Source organism: Solea senegalensis, linkage group LG17 (genome assembly GCF_019176455.1).
Source record: "Solea senegalensis isolate Sse05_10M linkage group LG17, IFAPA_SoseM_1, whole genome shotgun sequence".
Taxonomy (NCBI): Eukaryota; Metazoa; Chordata; class Actinopteri; order Pleuronectiformes; family Soleidae; genus Solea; species Solea senegalensis.
Window position 1 is genome coordinate 7,819,012 of NC_058037.1, and position 22,988 is coordinate 7,841,999.

Consider the following 22,988-nt stretch of genomic DNA (forward strand, 5'->3'; position numbering starts at 1 on the left):
ACTTGGAAAGTATGTGGTGTAGATCCAATGTCAAGACAATGAATCAGGGTAACATGAGGAATGAAGGACTGAATATTTTACTTCTGAATGTGCTTTGCTAAGTTCTTAGGGAAAAATAATTGCAATGTAAGATTTATATTGAGGCATAACATAAAATGTCGTCCATATGCTTACTTTAGCCAGTGACAACAGAAAAAAACAACTATTTAAATAATTAAAGCCCAAAACACCACATTAATGAAGGCTGAAGTTGAGCTTATAGATCATGGATCACTCAGTTTAAGCTAGTCATTCCCACCTTTCATAGCAATAATGGACTTTGTTGTTGGCGGACAAAAGACACCAACCATGATGTTTCTACACACAGACTGTTGCTCAGCAGATTTATCCTAAAATGACCTCCGTGAACCTGTGTGTTTTTGTTTTGGAACATCACACACAAACATACGTGGGACACTCCCAAACACTGGACGGAGCAGCTTGTACCTTGGATGCAAGTCAAATCAAAAGAATCTATCTGGAGGCCCTGGCTTATATAACCATGATCAGGAACAAGCTCAGACCTGGAAGTCCTGTGTTTATAGTCTGCACTGTGGCCATGTCAGAGTTCACCAAGAAGAACATGCTGCTGTGGTGCTCAGTGAGATGAAAACACACTGGCCCTGCAGCAAAGCGTGTGAAAAAAACCAGCAGGGACTCAGATAAATGTAAGAATGTCGGCTTATCAGATCGACAGTGCATTTAAAGGGGCAGTTCACCCAATTCACAGTCACATAACACCCATTGAGCCATTGAGAAAACGTCATTATGTCGTTTCTGATTCTGTTTCCAAGCACAACAGAGGTGAATTAAATCTAATTTGTGCTGCTCAAAGCACTTAAAATCTTCATATGGAAACTCGACATCAGTATGTTTTTCCAAAGTGTTTCCAACAAAAATTGTCCTCAGTGAGGTCTGTAGATCTGCTGCAGGGACCTTATCTCTGAAAACTAGAAATCGGAAAACCAAGAGCACCACTAATGCAATAAGGACTGACTCTTGGGCAAATAACATAACAGTATAATACAAGTGGGATTTTAGTTTTGAATGTTGTTTCATAGAGAGAACTGTTCGCACTGGAAGTGTCATATTTGCCAAAGGCTACAAAATTATAGTTTTAAAAAGCCACAGTTGATTAAATCTGTGATAATCTCGACAAAGGCTATTGTGAGGTGAAGTCAGTGGATCAGGAGAAATATAAGACAGTGATATGTCAAACTGGTTCTTTTGCACAGGAGGAGGTTCTGTCAATTACCAACTCCCTGACTGTTTTATACAGCACTCATCTCTGTAGCTTTGATCAAGTTTGATGGCCTCCAAATTCTTTTTAGAAGCGTTTTGATAAAGTTTTCTTCCCCATTTATTTATTATAATGAAAACCTTAGCTTAGTTTATTTACCCACTGCTGTACTTTTGAGCAACAACCAGATTTTAGTGAACAATATCATGAAAGTATCATGAAAACAACCAAATACAGTAAAACCATTAGAAAATATTCAGAGGCTGATTTAGCACTGTTTTTTTTTATTTCCAGTTGGCTCCTCCTGTTAGTAAAATGGCAGATGCATTTCTTTATATGTACATGACCTATAAAAATAGACGGGCAAATGAGGGAAAAGCCAGAGGAAATGTTGCTCTTATTAGTATTTACATCAATATTAAACAACATATTTTAATAACACTATCGTCACGAAAAACAATCAAACCTCTAAACGGATGTAGTGCTCAACGTAGGACACTGATGCAAACCTTTTTTTTTCCTAAAACATCAATGACATCAAAGAGAACCACAGACTCATCATCACAAAAGTGACCTCTGAAAAATAAAAATAAATGGCTTCAGTACAATTTACACAGTTTCACAGGTGATTATCTCATTCACAATTATCATGAACCGCCCACTTTTAACACAGGTCAAATAACTTAAATATTAGAAAACCAAATAATCGGAGTGAATTTATAAATGTACTGTTAGCAGCGTAGCCACATAACCCAGAACTTCTTATTTTGTAATATAATGTTTAAATCATCCATTCATTCATTTTTTCCATTGGGCAAAAAAAAATATATAATTAATTTTCCTTTGCATTTATACTGTGAGACCGGCCATGTTGTTGTTTTTTGGGTTATGATTGATTATTACAAAAATAAGCTTTAGTAGAAACACTGTAGACATATTGTTTGGTTGGTCTGATGTGGCTTCACATTAAGCTCTGTAGAAATGTGGGATCATTCGCCGGTTTGCACAGAGAATATCTACAGAACAATTAAATAACCTAGTGTACATGAATGAGAATTATTAACAAAAAAACAAAAGGGGGGGGGGGAAGACATGGCTCAGTGCATTTGACAGAAACTCCGTTGCCTCACCATGCTGGCAAACACAAGGTTTTCAAAGCCCTTTGAGCTACACATGTTCATTCACGTCTTTGTTGTATTGTTACTGCTTAGTAGCAAATCAAAAGAGCTTCCTGTCAAGAATAGAAAATCGCAGATTGTCTTCTTGAAAAAAAGCACTTGGAGATACTGTTGTCACTATGCAAGCAGAAATACTCAAGGCAGATTTCATCCACTGACCCAGACGCATGAAAATAAATCTGACGCAAGACACAGGGCGGCTGGTAGTAGAGACTGTACCTTCAAAATGACTGTGTGTTACAACACAGCATGGTCCTCCAGGTAGTGAGCCTTAGTTACTATAAATACTATACTCCCTATTTATTAGAATAAGCCTACACCTAGGGTGTCTGTGGGGATCACAGTGAGAGAGGGTCTGTTATCTCTGTGTGTTTATGTGCGTGCGTGTGTGTTCTACAGCAAGACAGCATGTCTTTAAGTGCATCATCGAGCCCCGGGACCACCAGGGCCCTTTCCCTTCCTGACAGCACTGTGGCTGCTGTGGTGGTGGCTGTGGGTCAGCTGTTTGTGAGGACTCAGGGTGGAGGCGCCTCCTTTGGCCTGTGGGGACGAGCTTCTGCTGGGGTTGAAGGCTGGACTGGTACCAGACCGGCCCAGGGATGGCTGCAGGGGACTGGACGCAGTCAGGCCTCCTGGAGGGAGGGAGGGAGGGAGGGGGGGACGGGGTTACAGACATGAGTGTTGTTATTCTCATGATAGAAACTTGATAATTCCTTTTAGAATTTGCACAGTAAAGTTCCAGTGTTAATTAAATTTGTGGGAGAGTTAACGGCAGAAACTAACGGAGGGGAGTCTTGTTGCCATATTGATTGGCATTCAGAGTAGCTATTACTGCCACGACAGCAATGACAAAGCATGTATTATATCTGCAGTGTTAACCCAAAGAGGAAGCTAAGAGAGACGTTTGTAAGGAGGGACATTTCTGAAGGGGTTTATGTGTCAACCAATGTGCAATGCTAGGGGCTGCTGAGAAGGGAGTGAATGGAAACGTAGGATCCTGAATGGTTGGGGGAACACGGAGCTTGCCATCTTGTGACACCGTTTTTTTACAGTAGCCTAAACGGACAAACCAACAAGAGTTTTTTGTGGAAGCTTTCTATGCAAACGAAGAACACCGTAGTTCCCTGACATGCTCGAGAAAAAGACGGGTGAGTGGAGGGGTCCTCACCATTAGATGTCATTAATTCCTACACAAGTGAATAACAGTGTTTAGTGTAGTATATATGTTAAAATATTACAACTGTTTTGTCTTCTAACTGCATGTGACTAACCAGACCCACTCTAATGCCTGTATATGCAAATATACACGTAGAAATATTGGTATTAAAAATCACCCAGGAGTACATACTATTGTCACTTACCTTTGGAAACACTGTAGCCATACGCAGCATAAGCTGCAGCTGATGCAGCCGCAGCACCGGCCATGGCTCCTGCCATAGCTGCTGCGCTGCCTGCTGTTGATTTGCGCCCACGTCCTTTTCCTCCCGATTTGGGCCCGCCCCCTGATCCTTTAGGCCTTCCCCGACTCCGCCCTGACCTGCCTCTGCCGGGACTAACTGTGTCTGAGGCTGAAACACCTGAAGACAGAAAGGAAATGGTTGATGGGGGGACATGTGTCCATCATGGTTGGGTTCACTTTGTTGGACAAGGATGTCAGCAAATGAGAAAACAGTCTTGTCCAAAAGCTCTGTATGGACACTGTACTTATACACAAAAATAGGATTTGATTTGCTAGCATCTGTGCTGGAATATTTGCATAACAACTGGTACCAAAGCAAAAACAGCAGAACCACAGAGCAGCTCGCCAATGCGTCAAGCTGCTCCGTTCAAAGTGAATGAGCTCCGGAAGTACAAAGTGGTAAATAACAAAAGCTATTGTTCACTAATTTAAACAAGTTCAAGTTCATATATTTACATAACTGGCCCTTTTTTGATTTCATCACGTTACAGTCAAACCAGAAAGAGTTAAGCAAGAAATCCCCGTAGAGGTCAGGACCCAGTCCTTCAATGATACTGTGGTAATTATACTGTGATACAAAAGAATTATAACACATTCAATATTACTTATTACCTTAAGTATAGGGGCTCCAGCAATAACAAGAACCTTACTCTCATTTTCCGTACTGTTTGCAGAATCAGAGCCCAAGACTGCCTCACTGGTTTTGCACCTAATCCTTCACTACCGTCTACCCTTTTCACTCCAACCACTGTGGCATAAAACCTCTCTATGGGGGAGATGAGTCAGTCCTATCACTAACACACAAATCCCTTGCTCTTACCCACCCTTCAGAGACCTTAATCCCACACTTCCTCCCCTTTCGCTTATATGTCTGAGTTCACCAATTACCACAACGCAGTTTCCAAACCTTTCATTACAGCATCGCCTGCATCTCTGCTCGTCTGCACCGACTTTCTCCCAGCTCAGTGGGTCTGGTTAGCAGAGTCCATCAATAATCTTAATGGCAGGAATCTCTTAGCATGGCAGCAAAAGATAAAATCTAAATCGTTTCAGAGAAGCAGCATGTAATTAGGAGGGATTACGCTATGGCAGCGCATCCAAAATACGAATAAAACACCACCTATACTTTCACTATTTATCTGGATTTCATTGTACAGAATACCAGCACTGCAGCCAAGGCAAAATAACACCCTCATAAATCTAAATAATCAGTTGTATAATACACATGATGTAACAGACTATTAATCTCAATGGACACAAGCCTAATAAAACAACTTCTGATAGTGAAGAGAACATAACAACCCAGACTTCATGACCTTCATGTGAGTCCCTTAGATTTGCTTCTCCAGTGTCGCTGTAACAAGTTGACACAATCTCGCTGATAACACGCAGGTTATGTTTTATTTGGCAAGCATGGCGCTTTTGGAATTAAGGGCGGCTAAAGAGATCACATGTATAAAGATTATCTTTATCAAATATGAAAACACAGGCTGTGTGACCTATACTGCTCGTCATGATGTACAGACATGTCCCCGAAGCAAGCACAACAGTTATATGTGGTAATTACCATTTCAAAATCTGACACCATTGTTTGGAAACATGTTTACTTTAGCTATTATTTTAGTTACTTGTTTACTTCAGCTACAGTTTTTCAATTAATTGTGAGAGAAGAACCTCAAGTCAAAGAATCAATTTACTCAGTAATAGCTTATCTACTGCCAGTATCTTTCAGTACAAAAATTCTTGAAGAATACTAATATGTGAGTAGTCTTTATGGTAAAATACCTATACTATTACAGATAAGTTAAGAATGGATTTTGATGACATTTTCTGGCAATGTAGGTTATGTCCTAAGAAAGAGATGATAACATCTTGATGGTTACACACTCACAAGAGGTTGGTGCTCTCCACGTGCTTTCTCTTGCACATGCATTCATGTGTTGGCAGCATTACATTGTTGATGTTGGTCAAGGTGGAGGTGAATTACTTTATAAATTGTTATATATACTGTATATATCAAGTTATATTTTAAGGGGTGGTCATTAGAGGTAGGTCGAAATATGGATTTGGTGATATATATCGTCATCCTTCCACATGCAGTAATGTAATTGATACTCCAGGGCAAATATCGATATTTTAATTAACAAGTTAAGGCGCTCTAAAGTAAACAGTCCCTGCCAGTTTCACTCGCCAGGGGTCGCTACTTGTGTGTCTTCTTGCGGCGGGGCTGCTCAAATGAATGAAGGAAAGAGTGAAGAAGAGTGAGTTTACAGTGGGATAATGGTGGAGTAAGCTACATTAAGAGATGCTCCATCCACGTTCAACACATACGACATGCACCTTGTCCTCTATGATGTGAATAAATAGAGAAATCCTGCCCTTTTTAATTTTCACGGACCTTTAGTTTTCTTCAGTTATACAGAAATTGTGATGTATTGCTATAAGATTATCTTGCATTATGTTGATTATCACAAAATCGTTGTATTGTGGTATTATTGCTATGGTGGACCATGTTTCGTGTACTGCATTGTGAAGTGCCCTGTTATTATCCCTCCTAGTGGTCATGCATGTGTGTGTAAAAATGTGATAATGTATTTACCATAGCTAGAAATACTCAAAGGTCAATATTAAATTGTGTTCTCACCATTCATGTTGTCAGAGACTGATCCAGACACAGACGCGGGGGAGTTGGTGGCACGAGACTGAGGCGCAGAAGACACTGGATCATCCACGATGACCAGCATGTCACTGCTGCTCTCGTCTGCGTCGGCATCCGGCGGCAATGAGCCAGGCTGGAGCTCGCTGCTCAGGGAGATCTGGCCGTGCACAGGAGTGGACACAGACAAACACACACGCTAGGGGTCAGACCCACAAGGAACATGGGAAGTCAGGCCGGTACAGTAAAGGGAAAGAATCAAGGGACAGTGTAAAGGAATAAAGAGGAGATCGTAGGAAGGAAGAGAAGGAAATATAAAAGACAAGTGAATGACAAAGGGAAAGATGGAAGAAAAAGAGAGGAATATAATGAAAAAATAATCAGTATTAGATAATAAAAGAGTAGGATGAGCAAAAAGAAGGGGTAGGAGAATTTAAAAGCACAAGACAGAGCGGGTTTGTGGATAAATGCCAAATCAACGATTTACAACCTCCTGTGACATAAATCACAGTCATTTCCCTCACCTCACTGAAGGGACTGGGCATGGCTGAGTCCATCTCAACACTGATAAAGGAGTCATCACCGTCTGCAGAAAGGTTGGAGTTGTCTGCTGATGGTGCATGGGAGATGACCAGATTCATCTCCTTTTTCCTCTTGTTCTCCGACTCCTCGTTCTTCTTCTGCAGACACAGAAAACACATGCAGGAGAGTGTGAGCGCATTGTTTAGGTTTAATACTTTTCACACTAATTCCAATTTAATGTTGTTGTTATATCTCAGATCTTAATATTCTTCTCAAGGCACTAAGATCGAGTGCTCAGCCGCTCGGCCTCTCCGTCTGTCCAACACTTAACTCCAGAGCAAGAAATCTCAATGACCACAGGCCAGATTGCCATGTAATCTAGTATGGATATGGTCCCCAGAGGATGGCTTCTAATGATTTTTGCGACCTCCTGACCTCACATCTAGCACTAATTTGGCCCATGACAAGGTCTCTCAAATGAACACTTGGATTTCAATGAAATTTGCTGTGGATAACTGTTGTCCCCAGAGAACTGGGCTTTATGTTTTTGTGACCCCTCTCCCCTTCCCTCTGGCTTCACATTAAGCCAAACACTTAGAAGAATCAGATTGCAATAAAATTCTTTAAGTGAATTAACATTGTTTGGTATCAGTACGGGAAGGAGCAGTATATGTGCTGCTTTTAAAATGTTTCCCTCACATCACTGACTTTCTAATTCTGTCATTCCTTGAATTCTTCCCTTGTTTCTTTTTTCCCCCACAAAGCTGCCTCTTCATGTTCTTATTTAACCCACTCTTCCTCTTGGAAGACGGAGATAAGTGCAGATATTTGAGGTGATAGTGCTGCTGCAAATTACCTTCTCAGCGTACTTCTCCCTCTTTCTCTTGCGCTCCTTCACCTTGCTGCACTCTTCCTGTTGCCTCTTCTCCTCCTGTCTCTGGCGCACTACAAGAAAAGACGACAGTTTTGTTTTATTTTATTTATTTATGACATTTTGTTCCATTTCATATAACCTTCATAACACTCACATTTCTTCTCCAGCTCATCGTCGTCCAGCAGCAGACTGACCACCTCTTTGGGTTTGAGTGTGTCTGGTTTAAAGTTTCCTCCGGAGATCACCACCCTTTGGATCTTATCACACAAGAACAATGCAGCATTAATCAACTGTGTAATTAATTTATATTTACATCATGTTGCTGAAATGCCGCCACTCTATTACTTATGGGATGTTTATGTATTGATTGTTTAAAAACCCCATTATCCTTTATCATATTTGTTTATGTAGTACAGATAAGTGCTTGTCTGTCGGACCTCGCTTTTCTCCTTGGCCCGCTGCAGGATCCTCTCCTCGATGGTTCCCTGACAGATGAGGCGATAGACGGTGACCTGCTTGGTCTGACCCAGCCGGTGAGCTCTGTCCATGGCCTGCTGGTCCACAGTGGGGTTCCAGTCACTGTCGTAGAAGATGACCTGGGGGAGCAAACAACCACACAAGTCAGAGTCAACTTTGGTCCAGTTTTGAATTTTTCTGGTACAATTGCAGTGATGATATGAAGTAGATACCCATCCCTCCACATTATCCCATGTGAACTATCCCTTAACATGACAGATGTCCTGTGTTAACAATCACTTCGAACTATTTGTGAGGAAAGCTAATCCTACATGAACAGGACTACAGGGACATAAAGGAACATGTTAAGAGATGCTGATAAGCACAGAGATCATCATTCATATAAATGCATGGAAACCCCCCTTTTGCGCGCGCGCACACACACACACACACACACACCCCCATCACTGCGTCAACATGTTATTAACTCCTCAAAGGAGGTTATGTTTTCAGGCTTTTAGCAGGAATACTCAACAACTGCAAAACCCATTTCCATGAAATGTTGTGGGAGGGTGGAGAATGACCCAAGGAAGAAAAAATAAATATTGGAGCAGATCCAGTTAAAAGGGTGGATACAGTCTTTTTTTTGGCTTTGTTAAACCATCAAGCACAAATTTGATGTTTTCTGGCTCTGCTAGACAAATAAAAGCACTGCATTGCTATACTAAAAAATACGCATTCTATTTTAAACAGAGATTCTGCATCAGTGGAGTTTTTCCTTGATTGTGTCGATGACTCACAGTGTCAGCGGCAGTCAGGTTAATGCCAAGCCCTCCGGCCCTTGTACTCAGGAGAAACACAAATATGTCCGTCCTGTGGGGGCAGCAAGGGTAAGGGTGGAGGAGGAGGGCGAGGGAGGGAAAAGGAGAGACGCACAAAATCGAAGGATATCATTTACACCTGGACTTACAGTACAAATATCCATACATCATGGCATAAAATTAAGTTACAGTGTAAGTTAAGAACCACTCTTGGGCATGACAGCCTGTTAAAACTTGGCATGAAAAATGAAACATGCACTTGATACTAACAGTTAAGTTCGGCACCTACGCCCTCTAGAACAAGAGCCTCAGAGCTGCACACTAATGTGAACCAGAACATGAGGGCACACAAACAAACACACACACACTCGATTGTATCTACCCACCGACTCTGGAAGTCAGCCACCATGTCTCTGCGTTCCGAGATCTTGGAGGATCCATCAAGGCGCATGTAGGTGTGCTTACGATAAACCATGTACTCCTGCAGAGAAAGGAGAAAATGATTAGGAAAGCAAATGAGACTGTCATGTGATTTGTTTCTTGCTTCCTCTGGTGCCAAAACTATGCTCAGCACAGTCCCAGCACAGAGGATCTTTAATCTAACAATGGAAAAATGCTTGCAAGAGAAAAATTGTCATATACAATCAGATATACAATCTGCTGATTACCAAATAAATAGCAGATGGTATTTTTCAACTGAACCATTTTTTTCCCTTAAACAAAGACACAGCCAAACCCAAGAATTCGGGACAAAGCATACAGATTCAAGAATTTGCATGTTCTGATACCCGTATTATTTTTATCACAGATTTTGACAACAAATAAACCAAAAGAGAGGAGACTGGAAACGCAAACTACTCTACTTAGGGAATAGTCACTTAAGGTTGTCACTAACAACTTTTATGTCTGTTGTGTTTAAAACATCAAAATTCCACATTTCTTTTGCATACTTTATTTACTGGAGCTGAAACCACAATTCCAGCGAGACATTGAGAAATGCTGAGACTGATATTCTAACCCCCCCAAACATCTTGTAAGCTGATCTGTGCGAGTGTGTGTTTATTTGTGTATTTGTGTGTGAATGTTTGACACAAGGACTTCTTCAGTGCCGAGGGCAGGGCAACAGCAGTGATGAGGTGACGTGTTGATTTCTGAGCTCCTGAATCTGTGCCTCTCAACCAGTTTACCAATCACGTTTGCTGGCACACACCACAACACACATCATTACTGATGATATCAGTGACTTGACACCATGTTTTCATTGACCTCCCCGCATCATGACACCTTGGACCTGCCCTCCTCTGTGTGTGTGTCTGAACAGCCCCATATGCACCGAGTCAACACTACATCAAGGACCATTAGCCTCAGTGCTCACAAAACCCTGCAGGATATAACTCTGATGCTGCTCAGCAGTTTGTCACTCATTTTGTAATATGTCCCACTTTAAATGTTAAATAAATAATAATAATAATAAATACATGTATTCAGATCACAGGCCATTTAATGCATTTTTACATTAAATTAAACTGGGAATTTAATAATCTCTTAAAACAAAACATAGTAGCCAGGTTGCTCTCAACTTGCCAAACAATAATAAGTCTGTGAAGTTTTTAAAATCTAAAAAAAGACATGTGTAGTCACAGTGTATATGTATAGTAGATCTTGTCCGGGAACCGTGTGCACAAATCACAATCTGTCCTCCCCCCGATAAAAGCAATAAATACAAATCAAAGATAAGACGAAGTGGTGGCTTTAAAACCTAATAATTTGATAACAGTTATTATTGTCTGCTTTCAGTACCATTAATACACACAGTGTGCCAGCAACACACAGTATTCTTCCACAGCCAAACCTCAGGATTAACTCTCAGCAGGTGAGGTGCAGTCTGGGTATAACAGGAACAAGGTTTTGACACAACAACAATGTGTGGCATACAAAAAGAAAATCCCAACAACATGAAGATTAGTTTTTCAGTCACTCACATTTACGAGGATTCTGCAGGATTCTACATCTGTGACTTTAAGTTTGTTTTATTTCCACATAGAATGAAATGTTGTCCCTAAATTGAAAAACAAGTTTGCGCTTCAAAATGCTTCTGAGCGGAGTGCTTTACCCAAAGAGTAGCAAGTATGTTACAGTGTTGCCATTAATATTTTTTGTTTCAACTTTAAATCCATTTATTACATATGGAAGTATGAAGGAAAACCAGGAAAAACATCACTTAATACTGTAGTTATGTATAACATTGTGTAGTATATCATATTTGGCATTTTTCAGCAAGAATTAGCAAATAATACATTTAAACAATACTAATGACATAATTAAATACATGTGTTCAGAATCTCAGTCATTTGCCGCTTTTACCAACTCATTATGTCCAATGTATAACGTACTGGACAATGACATTGGATAAAGATGAGCTGGTACTGTATTTACTAAATGTGAACTTACAACATGTGAGAGAAAATATAATTGTATAACTTGTAACTTATCCTTGTTGTAAAGAAACTGAATTGAATGCTTTTTAAGAAGCTGCTGGACCATCCATCCATCCATTAGAGCTTCAATGTCGATAGCCCAAGTGAATAAAACTTAATGACCCACTAACACTTCAATGTGTCTTTTCATTATTTGTCACAGTTAACATGTTTTATATTGTGTTTACAACCACACCATGGGGAGATGAATTAAGTAAAGTAGTTAGTATCATAAAACAAATCTAAGCCAAGTCCATGCTTTGTGTTATGAATCACTTTATCCATCTCAATTCAACAAAAAAGAGATGGATGGAAAAATTCAATCAGAGCTGGAATCGAATCCGCAGACTTGTAGTGCTGTAAAGTGCCGTCTATGCAGCCACAAACACAGCACTCAAGTAGAAGGGGGGTAAATTGGTGGTCTTGCTCTACGGTCGGCTGCTGCCAGAGAAAGTCAACAATGTTATTTTTCTTCAAGCCATCCGGATCTTGATGATCCATCACCCGACCATGTGATGTCACCAGAACCTGCAGCCAACCGGCGACGAAAACAGTGACGCTAATGACAGAGATTAACATCAGCTTCTCCTTCGCTTTTTCTCTTAAATCACAGACTTATGTTCAGGAAATCAAATCCATCTGCAGAATTTTTATCCCCCAGACCAATGAGCAAGATGATATTGATGATTTCATCAGTGGGTGTCTTTAAGTCATGAAAGGAGACAATGTTGTCACAGACCAATTACTGTATGAGGTCACAATGCAGCACTGTAGTATTGCTCCATAACAACAGGAAAGCATTGTTTGAATGGGACAACAAAAGGTGGTTTGAAGAACGTTAATGCCGTAAAGCTAGCTGGCTTTATCTTAACCATCTCAAGCATTCTCACCATTGCCGTTTTCCTAAACCACCACTGTTTTCCAGACACACAGGAAGACAGTCCTTAACCACCTGGGTTGGGTCCATCTGCCATCAACAGATTTGGCTGTGGAAACACAGTACAGTGCTGCAGTGTGTGAATGGGGGAGGAATTCCCAATGACATCATGCCAGAGGCTTTTGGCTCCGTAACGATGTTTGCAACAAATATGGAAGCAACAATAGAGTAACGGACTAAGGCTGTCGACACATGATCACTGACATCATTAGTTTGTGCAATTGTTTTCCCATGGAGAAGCAGTGACGCAAATCATACTCAATTTTTCAACTTAAACTTCAGTCCCACTGACCTAAAATTAAAAAAGCTTAAACGAAACAAAGAAGCTTAATAGCAGAGAAAGTGTCTGAGAACGGTGGATTGTTTTTCTTTTCAACACGAATTTCTCTTTACCGATCGAAGGAGACTCTATGTAAATGAAAGTCTCTTGAAATTAAATTTTGTTTATATAATTTTCTTTATTTCTTTCCATCTCTCATCTCCTCATCTACCTTTGTCTTTATTTCCCTCCTCTAAATGCAGGACCTAGCCACACCCATCTTCCCCCTTTTCTCACCCCTTCCAGTCATCCCTCCCATCTGGCTGCTTTCCCTGCAGATAAGAAGCCACTAATTGTCCTGACCTGTTAATTAGCCGTCTAATGAGCGCACTAACAAGGGACAGGCAGGCTGATTAAAGGAGTTCAATACCTCGCAAGATGGATATGCAAATTACATCTGTTTTGATTAGGTAAATTTTTTTATTTTGGTGGTTGCTACACATACACACACTGCAACTGATATACTTTTTAGTATCTAAGATAACACTGTGTATGTTATATTACATCAATACCACGGCAAAAACCTTAAACTCCGGCAGCAGTAATGCAACAATGACAGTAGACAGAAAACATCTGCCAGCATGTTTTGAGTCACTAATTCATCGTTTATGACTGGTGGTTTTGGTCTGTCTATCTTACAGTTTGTGTCCATGGACTTGCCATGACTGTCGATTATGAACACTTACATAAACAGCCACACTGCTCGTCTTATAATAGAAGCTGCAGGGAATTGGATACAGAGTACTGTGAACACACGCAACTTGGGAAATACTACTCTAATTTAAACACTTTAATTTTACTAGGACACTGATAAAACTTGTGAAGTTTAGTAGAGGTAGTAAAAAACATCTTTAACACACTTCTGTGTGTGCAGTGTACCACCACTACTACAATGACATTAATGGGCACTGCTGCAAAACTTGTGCCACTAATGATTATCACTCTTAACCTGCATGAGTGAGCACCAAAAGCTGCAAATTTAGGTACAAATGAAAACAAAATGAAAAAGAAATTAAACATAAATATAAAAATAAAAGATAAGTATTAGGCTATTTAATTTAAAACTATTACAAAATTGCATGGAGTTTGCATGTTCTCCTCATGTGGGCATGAGTCTTCTCTGGGTTCTCCCGCTTACTCCCACAGTCCAAAAACATAGAGGTTAATTGGACACTACATTGCACATGTGAATGCAAGAGTGAATATTTGTTTGTCTCAATGTGTTTACCCTGTGTTGAACTCCCGACCTGTCCAGGGTGCACCCTGCCCTTTGCCCTATGTCAGCTGGGATTGGCACCAGCAGCCCCACGACCCTCATGTGGAGGGTAAAGTGGTAGGTGATGGATGGATGAATATGGGCCCACGGCATCATGGCATCCTCATCAACACCGGCACAACATAACTACTTTTGAAAAAAATATATGGGAAACACTGGTCTGTGTGACTGTGTGTGTGTGTGTGTGTGTGTGTACCTCCAGCAGGTCTATCATGCGTGTCATTTGGGAGTAGATGAGAACTCGGTGTCCATGTGCTTTTAGCCGGCTCAACAGAATATCCAAAGTGTGGAGTTTGCCACTATCAGTGATCAGGCTCTCCTTATCTGAAAGAGACAGACAAATAAGTGAAAACTGGATAGTGAGAGCTCAGACTTGACACTCACTTTAAGCATTCAAAACACATACAATTTACAAAATGGTTTATTGATGGTTGTGTCTAAATATGTAACCTTGCACAATGATGATTTTCTCATATAAAAATCAAAGCCTTATGCATTTTTATTTTTCAACATAATGCAATCGAACACATATGCTTACTGGCAGAAAACACAAAAGCAGTGCACTCATGGAGGTTATTAACTGTTTCCTAATCAATACATGTTTTTCGATGTGGCTGTATTACTTTGGGTAAGGCTTGCCTGAGGATTGATCCTTCTATACATGTCCCTTATTTAGTTTGTTTAAATAAAGCATGTGCCCTTTGGTTGTACTGCTGATGAAAACAGAGAAACAAGGGTGACAACAAGGCAGAAAGAAATAGTAAGATAAAGTGATTTACACTGCATTTCACATAATGGCACAGAGGATGAATAAGCAGGCCTGGCAGTTGGTGTTGACATGACGTTACTTACAACACCACATCGGGTGTTCTGCAGCTTTCAAATGATTGACCACAGAAAGTGAATGGGGAGCAATCTGACCCCAGCTCTGCTGTTGAAGTGGTTGCCTATGTGTCGAGCTGATGAGGAATTAACGTCATCTGACACAATGGCTGAATGAGAGAAAGGCCAGGGCAGCCATCGACCCAGTGACAGGCACACTATGGTGTTTGACTAAAGGGTTGTGACCCAGCGTGGGGAGAACCTAAGGCCAGGTCCAGGGTCAGGTGACAGGGTCTTGGCCAGGGCAACGACAAAGTCCCTATGGGAGAGTCAGACCTGGCCGCCTCACGCTCCAGTTGGACACTTGTTCCCAAGACCCCTTTTGTACAGTGAAAACATGGGACTTAAATATAATATTTCCGTCTCATTTCCGTGCTTTGTCAATATAATGTAACCAACCATGTTTAAATCACGTTCCATTAATCCACAACACAAGTTCAGATCATTTATACTTCTTATGACAAAGTTGAGCCACAATGTCTGGAAACAGAGACTTAAAACAATGTCTTAAAGACAATCAAGTGTTTTCAAGGCTGCATCGTGAGCCAGTAGCACCCACAAAACTAGAACCTTTTTTAAATCAAAACCAGTAACATTTGATGCTAATGAGTACTTAGACTGAACCCTGACCCATGACCCTTTTGGCACCCCCTCCCCAAAAAGGTCAGGCCCTGCAGAGGTGTTAAAGAGGAACTAATAGAAGAGATGAACAAGGAAAACACTCTAGGGAGGCATAGTAAACCCCACCTACAGGTCACAAAGAAGTGGTTACAGCCCATTGCACACACGGACTGCATGAGCATGAGAAAGTGATGACGGGATGAGTTTTGACTCAAAATTATATATACACATGTCTTTAATTTGACTTCCTTGTTTTTTCACGAGACAGTTTGTACATTGTGGCTACAGTGTATTTACTTTTCATTACTGTTCTCATTCTTGTCATATTCTTAAAATGAAAAAAATTAAATGGACAAATTGGAGTACAACTCTCAAACTGCACAGAAAGAAGGAAAAAACAGAGAAATTATGTAGTAGAAGATAAATACATGCAGGATAAAGGGGAAGAGAAGTAAAGGAGGATATTCATGTACTGGGTACACTGATACCAAGCTGCATTGAGCTAAAGATTCAACTTAACAGTAGATGTATTGAAAGGTACACATGTTAGACATTACTGTGGCTTAAAACTAGTGCATACCAAGAGACCAGTGCACCGCAACCCCCGAGATTCAAAAACACTGTATCCCATGATCAAAGGCCTATAATTGTCATTGGCGTCAAGAAAATGGATGGAGCAAAAAGCAAAAAGGAGAAAATATTGATACATACAGAGGATTAGACATATGCAGCAGAGAAAACGGTCCAGACAGAGGGGGACAGACGGTGGGTGAAGGGGGTCTGTGGTGGCTCCGGCTACAGGGGAGGGGTATTAGCGTGGTGGCGGCGGTAATGTTGTGGTTTAGATCAGACAGGGGCCTTCTCACCACAGGTGCCAGTCTAACCAGGGCCACTGCTCAGTCAAGGGCACCAACAAGCACTGTGGGCCACACTGCCAACCACCCAGATGCAAACCACCGCTTGGCAAAGATGGAAGTGCTCATATAAGGCAATGATGTTCAACCCCTGCCACCAATCTGTTTCTGTTTAGCAGATTTTATTTAAGCCTCCAGACTCTAATGTCATGTTTGTTGATGCATTAAAAACCCTTTTGGAGGATTTTTGTGGCCTTACAAGACAAAAATCTTTAAAAAAAACATAAATCTGAAAATCCCGTTCTATCATCTTTGTGCAGTATGAAGAAACATCAGTCACAGGAAATCACTTCATATAAGAGGAACTCTTATATGAATTATGTTTTGATCGTTGTGGAGTAGCTGAGGACACCATCTGATCACTAACCTATGTGACTCTCAGTGGCATTCACCCAATGGGGAAATGATCCGTGTGAAAAATATGCTAAATAATCAAAGGAAGGCAGGGAAACAGATGTCCTACAGAAATGGCGAGATTGTATGAAAAAAATCCCACCCCAGCAACTGTGCAAACTCCCCAAAGCCCAAAAATGTGGCTTACATAGAGAGGTGGCCGAGTTCAAACTATTTAGTGCATACAGAATATCCCTATGTCTAAATATTGCTGTAAAGCCAAAGCCATGAAAATGAATAATAGTGATTTAGGGAAGCTTTGGTGGTCTGTCCCATTCCAACATAACACTTATGGCTTACATTATAAGCTACATGTGGCTGCAGTGAAATGCATGACCATTGGTCATAAATGAGGGAAAACTGGATGTAGTAATGGCATATGTAATATTATTACAAATTATGAGGACTCAGAGGGATTAAAAAGGATATGTCTATACATGTAAATCCTGTCATGCGTCAAATGAATTGGGCTTCAAGATTTTGTTTGGATTAGAGACAAAATGTGTTCACATAGTAACACTATTATTATTAAGCTAGAGGGAAAACAAAAAGAACCTCAAATAAACCCGAATGATTTGGGGAAAATATCTTGTTGCCATTTTTGTGACAGATATTGACTGCAATTTTCTCTGCGATATAATCTTTTTAAGTCAACCATCATTTCAATATTCACTGAAATGTGCCCTTTGCACAGAAGCCACTTTGACAGGTCACAGTAGGAAAATCACAGGTGTAAATAATCAAATTCAGGATGGTTGACTTCCATTTAGCTTCCTCAGTTTCAGGGTGCATGCTGGTTCTGTGTCACACTGTCTTGACTTACATTTACTAACAGAGTCACTGTTAATGTGATCAGTAACACGTGTGCTTTTCCTGCTAAAACATGTCAAAAAGAGCCCATTGTTTCCAGTATATTTGTATTACATTTGCTATGGGAAACGAACAAGCAAAAATAAAGTAAATAAATTGCAGCCTTTGTAATTTTGGTACTTGTGTTGTTTCAAATTGCGATTTCCATTTGAAAATGATTAATTGTTCAGGTTGTGTAAAAACCCAACAGTGGATCATTTGGGATGAAATGTGTCCTAACACGTATGACGAAATTGGACTAAATGCAATCAAATGGACACAAAACAACTTTGTAATCATAGATGTGACGAGGACAATGATAAGACCACATCCTAAAAAATACAAGCAAATCCCATGTGTTATCACACCACTCCGTTGTTGCTATGGATACACAAATCAAGTTTCACCACCTGCCCTGCCCTATGTTCACAGCCTCCCCCTGTCCCAATCTAATCCAGTCTAACAGCAGTATTCATGCAGCCAACCCCTCCCTGGTTCCCCCTATCCATATCTCCTGCTGGCAGATTAGGGTACACTCTCCTGTCTTTCCCCTCTCCCCCTTTTCACCAAAACCACTGCACCCTCCAGCTCCATCCTTCTCTCTTCTACTACTAAAACCTCTCCCCTCTGCTCCCCCATACACACCCTCTCTCCCCCTCTCTACTGTCTGTCCCTCGACAGTGTAATCCAATCCCTGTAGGGCCAGAGCCAGGGGCCTGACACGGTCCTGACCCAATTAGAGGCCTGCTGCCAGCTAATTAACCCCGGCCCAGCCCTGGTGCCTGGCGCCTGATACTCCCAAACCAACTACTGCGCTAATTTCATTAATATGCCACTACAATATTCTGTCCTGTCCTGTTCTCTTCCTTCTGTGCTGCTGCCAAAATAAGAGCAGAGCCACCCTCAACAGGGAGGGAAGCAGCGGAGACGCAGAAGGGAGATTGCAAAGCTAATAAAAAAGGAGCTGATGAAAGACGATAGATGGATGGATATGTGAGAAAGAGAGACAGATGGAGGGCCACAGAACAGGTCGAACCGACGATCGAACCAAGCGTCAGCTCCTCACTGTATAATGATACATTACACTGTGCAATCAATAAGTCAATGGACAACACTTGTTCAGCACTGCAGATGATGGAAATATTAGCCTGACACTACTTTGCTGCTTCTGCATGTATTGACAAAAATCTGACTTAAACTTAATTTTCTTACAGCATCAGGATAACTAAGAGCCAGATGCCGACAAGGAGGCTTTTTAAGCTGTGAGCAGAGTGACTGACGGAAAACAAGAGCTTTTTCATTGCTTATTAGGACTCTGTGATGTTCGACAGGAGCTACAGCAAAAAGCTGTCTGCATCTAGAACATGGTATCTCGACTGAGTAAAATGACAAACATGCCATTCAGAAAGCCACAAAAATGAGTCTGCGTGACTATGTGCGACAGAAAGTGAATGATGGGCTGTGTATATATATATATAAAAATGGTGCATGTTTGAACACACATCACTGACTTCCCTCAAACATGCAAGAGCTGCACTCCTCTTGGTTCAATAAGAGTCTTTAACCAGGGGAAGAGACAGACAGTCTGATACGAGTTTCGCAGGGGAACCTCACCACACCACAGTGCCCCACGGTGAACTCTGTCATTAAGATCGATTACTGCTGGTTAGCCTCTGCCAGCAATGACTCAACACACGCCACAGATGACAGCTCGCTGGCTAAAAGACAGAGTGACTTAGACATTACTTGGCTTCCATGTACAAAGATGTCATCATAGAAGTATAATGCAGCAAATGTCTCCCCCTTCAGTCTACTTTGGGTCTTTGAGTTTCTTAAATATCAATGAAAGCGGCACCATTTCCCACCTCTTGATACATTATTGGCCATAAATTAGACCAGGAAACCAAAACATCTGTGTTTCCTTTTATTTACTGGTGAAAAGAAAGCACTCTGCAGACAGTTAGCAGTGCCAGCTTAATGCAGACTGAAAGGGGCAGAGTCAGACCGTGATGTGGTGAGGCTGGCTGTCTGAGTTGTTTTGTGCCTGTCTATCAGAGGGCTGGAGAAGTTTCCTGCCATTTTGCTGGAGAGCAGAGTTTCTTTGAAGGGACAGGAAGGCAGGACTGCATTTCCCACAGCCTGGTGTGGGCTGCAGGGCCCCTCTCTCCCACACACACACAGTCAAACTGATACATAAGCATGCACACAGACACGAATAAGACACACATAAATACCAGGTTCTCCACTATCTCCTTCACACACGTACTCTCTCCACAGTGGTGACTGTCGGTTCCCAGCTCACAATAATGTGTGCTATAGTGAGAAGGCCGTCATTTTGTGGAGCGATTCCTTCTAATTATTGTGCGTGACAAACACTGGCCACACAGACAGAAAGGATGTAATTTCTGTGACACTGGAGTGTTCTGCAAATACTCTAACAGCTTAACGTCCTTTGAACCTGATCTTTAACTTGACCAATAACGTCTCTCAGCGTCAAACTGTTCCCTGTTGTGTGACTCGGTTGTTGCAGCTTTATGTGAAGTTTCGAGAGAACGAACGCAATGACCGCAGAATTTCAGCAATTTAGCAAACAAACAAGACAGGCACGTCTCTGTAATTACAGTCAAAACCTCCTCTCCTGTCGCGTCCCGGTGGCTCAGACTGAGGGACTGCACCGGACCAATTCTTCGCTGACAGAACCCTGGCGTCTCTAAAACATAGAGCAGTATCACATCTTCTATATTAATATAATTAGCAGACATGTCACAGTCTTCCCGTTAGTAGAATTCCACCACCAGAAGAATAACAAAAAGAATCCGGGGCCCCAAGACATTGCTGCCTCAATTGTTTTTTCCTCCTCTGTGGCCTGATTCCTAATAAGACCTCTGATTAGATTCCTCCATTGATATCAGTGGGCAGCCATACTCACGCCATGGCGCTCAAAACAAACAGTTATTCAGCTCTGCCATTTGTTCTGAAGGTGTGGGGCTGGGAGTGAGGAGGAGAGGGAGGGTGGGAAACTTCAGCGGGGCTACTGTACATATCTGGGCCTTGATGTGGCAACAATGTGTTCGGCGGAGGACGGGTGCCGGTGTGTTGGGTCACTTCCTTCCTACTGAGGCTGAGAAAGAAGTGGGAGACCAGACGGACTGAGAAGCTGATACTGATTTCAGATCAGACCGTGGCCCTGTCCATTAACGGGAGAGACAGAGGTAAAGCTTGTCCTCCCTCCGTGTGTGTGAGAAAAGGTAAGGCTGCCGAGCGTGGGAGAGTGTACAAGGGGAGAGGTGAGAGACACCTCAGTTCTCATGTGAACATTGCAGAGCTCCATGAATAGACTCAATGGTTCACACACATGTACACTCTCTTTTTCCCTCTAACACACACACAGGCGCACACACGCGCACATGGACGGACGGACCATCTATTAGTGTTACCTAACCTAAGTATTTGAACAATGACCAGTAGCTAAACTTCCTCGCTTTGTCTCCCTCCGTATAACTTCACAAGAGCTTTCAGACTGTTCTCACACAGACACACAAATATTTGTTTTGTTTCTCACTTTTACACACAAACATTTTCACAAGCACAAGTTTTGGGCACACACATATAAGCAGAGGATAAAGTAAGCATTCTGAGTGTGTGCCTTTTAAGGATATTATAATCAGGCTTGAAGGCTAATTGGAGGCTTTTGAAACTGTAAAAAAAATTACTTTCAAGCCTATTAGCTAAACATGACTTTGTGTTTCTTAGAATAGCAGTATTAAGACATCACGTCACTCGGTGTTATTCCTACACTGCACACATGACAGACATTAGCAACAGCAACATTGTGCTCATCAAGTGAGCAGGCTGCAAACGGGCTGAAATATAGCTGAAAATACAAAGATGTTCCCACAAAATTATAGAGAAGTGAATTGTACTTCACAAAAAGCTTGTTTGCTGGCACTGTTGGTGTATACACACAGGCGCAGACTCAGTCGGGTCTGATAGTAGTGCTTGACAGAGTCCTTTTCCAGATGAAGATGGCAGCATACAAATAATTCATTCATTCTGTTTAATCTCATCAATGTGAAACAGAGAGAACAAAAAAAAAGTTAAATACTGTAGCTTTAAATAAAAGTGCCAGTAAGAAAAGACATGACATAATCAAGCAACTGTATCTATCTACCAATATCCATATATGTGTATTGCGAGCTTATCAAATTTTCGGTGCCGGGAACCTCTGCTTCCACACAAAACAAAAAGAGAGCCATCATCACAATCCACGACAGCGACACTTTATCAGAGGTAGAAAGTCTCACCGGGTCGGTGAGAAGGGAAGTGTTGTCTGTAAAACTGTAATGGCCTCTTTCACCCTGGACATCCATCAGTCATCTAAATCCTGGCAGCAGATCAGCTCCCACTCTGCTCCAGCTGACCCTTAACTCAACAAGTCAGGCTCTTTTGATAAAGCACTAGTGAGCACAAACATACCCCCACGTACACACACATACACAATTATGCATTTACACCTTAATGGAAATCGCTGGTATGTGTTTATGCAAGTGCAGTTGTACAGAAGTTCTTTATCTCAGCAGTTCCATGAGACTGTAAAGGTTTTGGCGGCATGACAGACAGAGGAGGGTGATGTGCCCACTGACCCTGGGCCGTCCACTGTGGATTCTCCCACGGGCCCTTATATTGCCCTTCTCTCCAGAGTGAATATCCAAACAAAACCATTAGCAAAATAACATGATAACAAATACATTTAAAGCAAACTCATTTTTGAAAATGGAGTTTTAGGGAGTGTTACTATCTCTTCCAATGTCAACATAGACTGCTGCTGCTTATTAACAGTCAAAAACGGGTAGTAGGCACTGATGAATGAGGCACAGTTGCAGCCAGTTGTATAAACTAAGGCTGGGAAAAACATTTAAACATTGATATATCGTGATTTTTCGACTTTGAAAAAATTGTTGCCTGCCCCAGAATGGTGATTTTTCTACTGGCGTGAGAAACAGATACAGCTAATATTAGCAGCTGCAAATTTACCTCAACCAGTATTGGAAGTTCTTATCAGTGTCATCCAAGGT

General features: G+C 41.4%; 1 protein-coding gene across 5 annotated transcripts in view; it reads right to left on the reverse strand.

Annotated features, from left to right (window-relative positions):
* Positions 1-1,546: 1,546 nt before the first annotated feature.
* ino80 (INO80 complex ATPase subunit) overlaps positions 1,547-22,988 on the reverse strand; it is a 38,511-nt gene continuing 17,069 nt past the window's right edge. For 3 of the 5 annotated variants that reach the window (XM_044048832.1, XM_044048829.1, XM_044048831.1), the window contains exons 28-37: positions 14,451-14,578; positions 9,632-9,726; positions 9,225-9,297; positions 8,406-8,564; positions 8,123-8,225; positions 7,951-8,039; positions 7,097-7,252; positions 6,561-6,771; positions 3,819-4,034; positions 1,547-3,089 (exon numbers count right to left, since the gene is read on the reverse strand). In XM_044048832.1, coding sequence (XP_043904767.1) covers positions 2,881-3,089; positions 3,819-4,034; positions 6,561-6,771; positions 7,097-7,252; positions 7,951-8,039; positions 8,123-8,225; positions 8,406-8,564; positions 9,225-9,297; positions 9,632-9,726; positions 14,451-14,578 — 1,439 coding nt within the window. In that variant the 3' untranslated portion in view covers positions 1,547-2,880. The remainder of the gene's footprint in view (positions 3,090-3,818; positions 4,035-6,560; positions 6,772-7,096; positions 7,253-7,950; positions 8,040-8,122; positions 8,226-8,405; positions 8,565-9,224; positions 9,298-9,631; positions 9,727-14,450; positions 14,579-22,988) is intronic. The other 2 variants (XM_044048834.1, XM_044048833.1) reach the window with 1 other exon arrangement.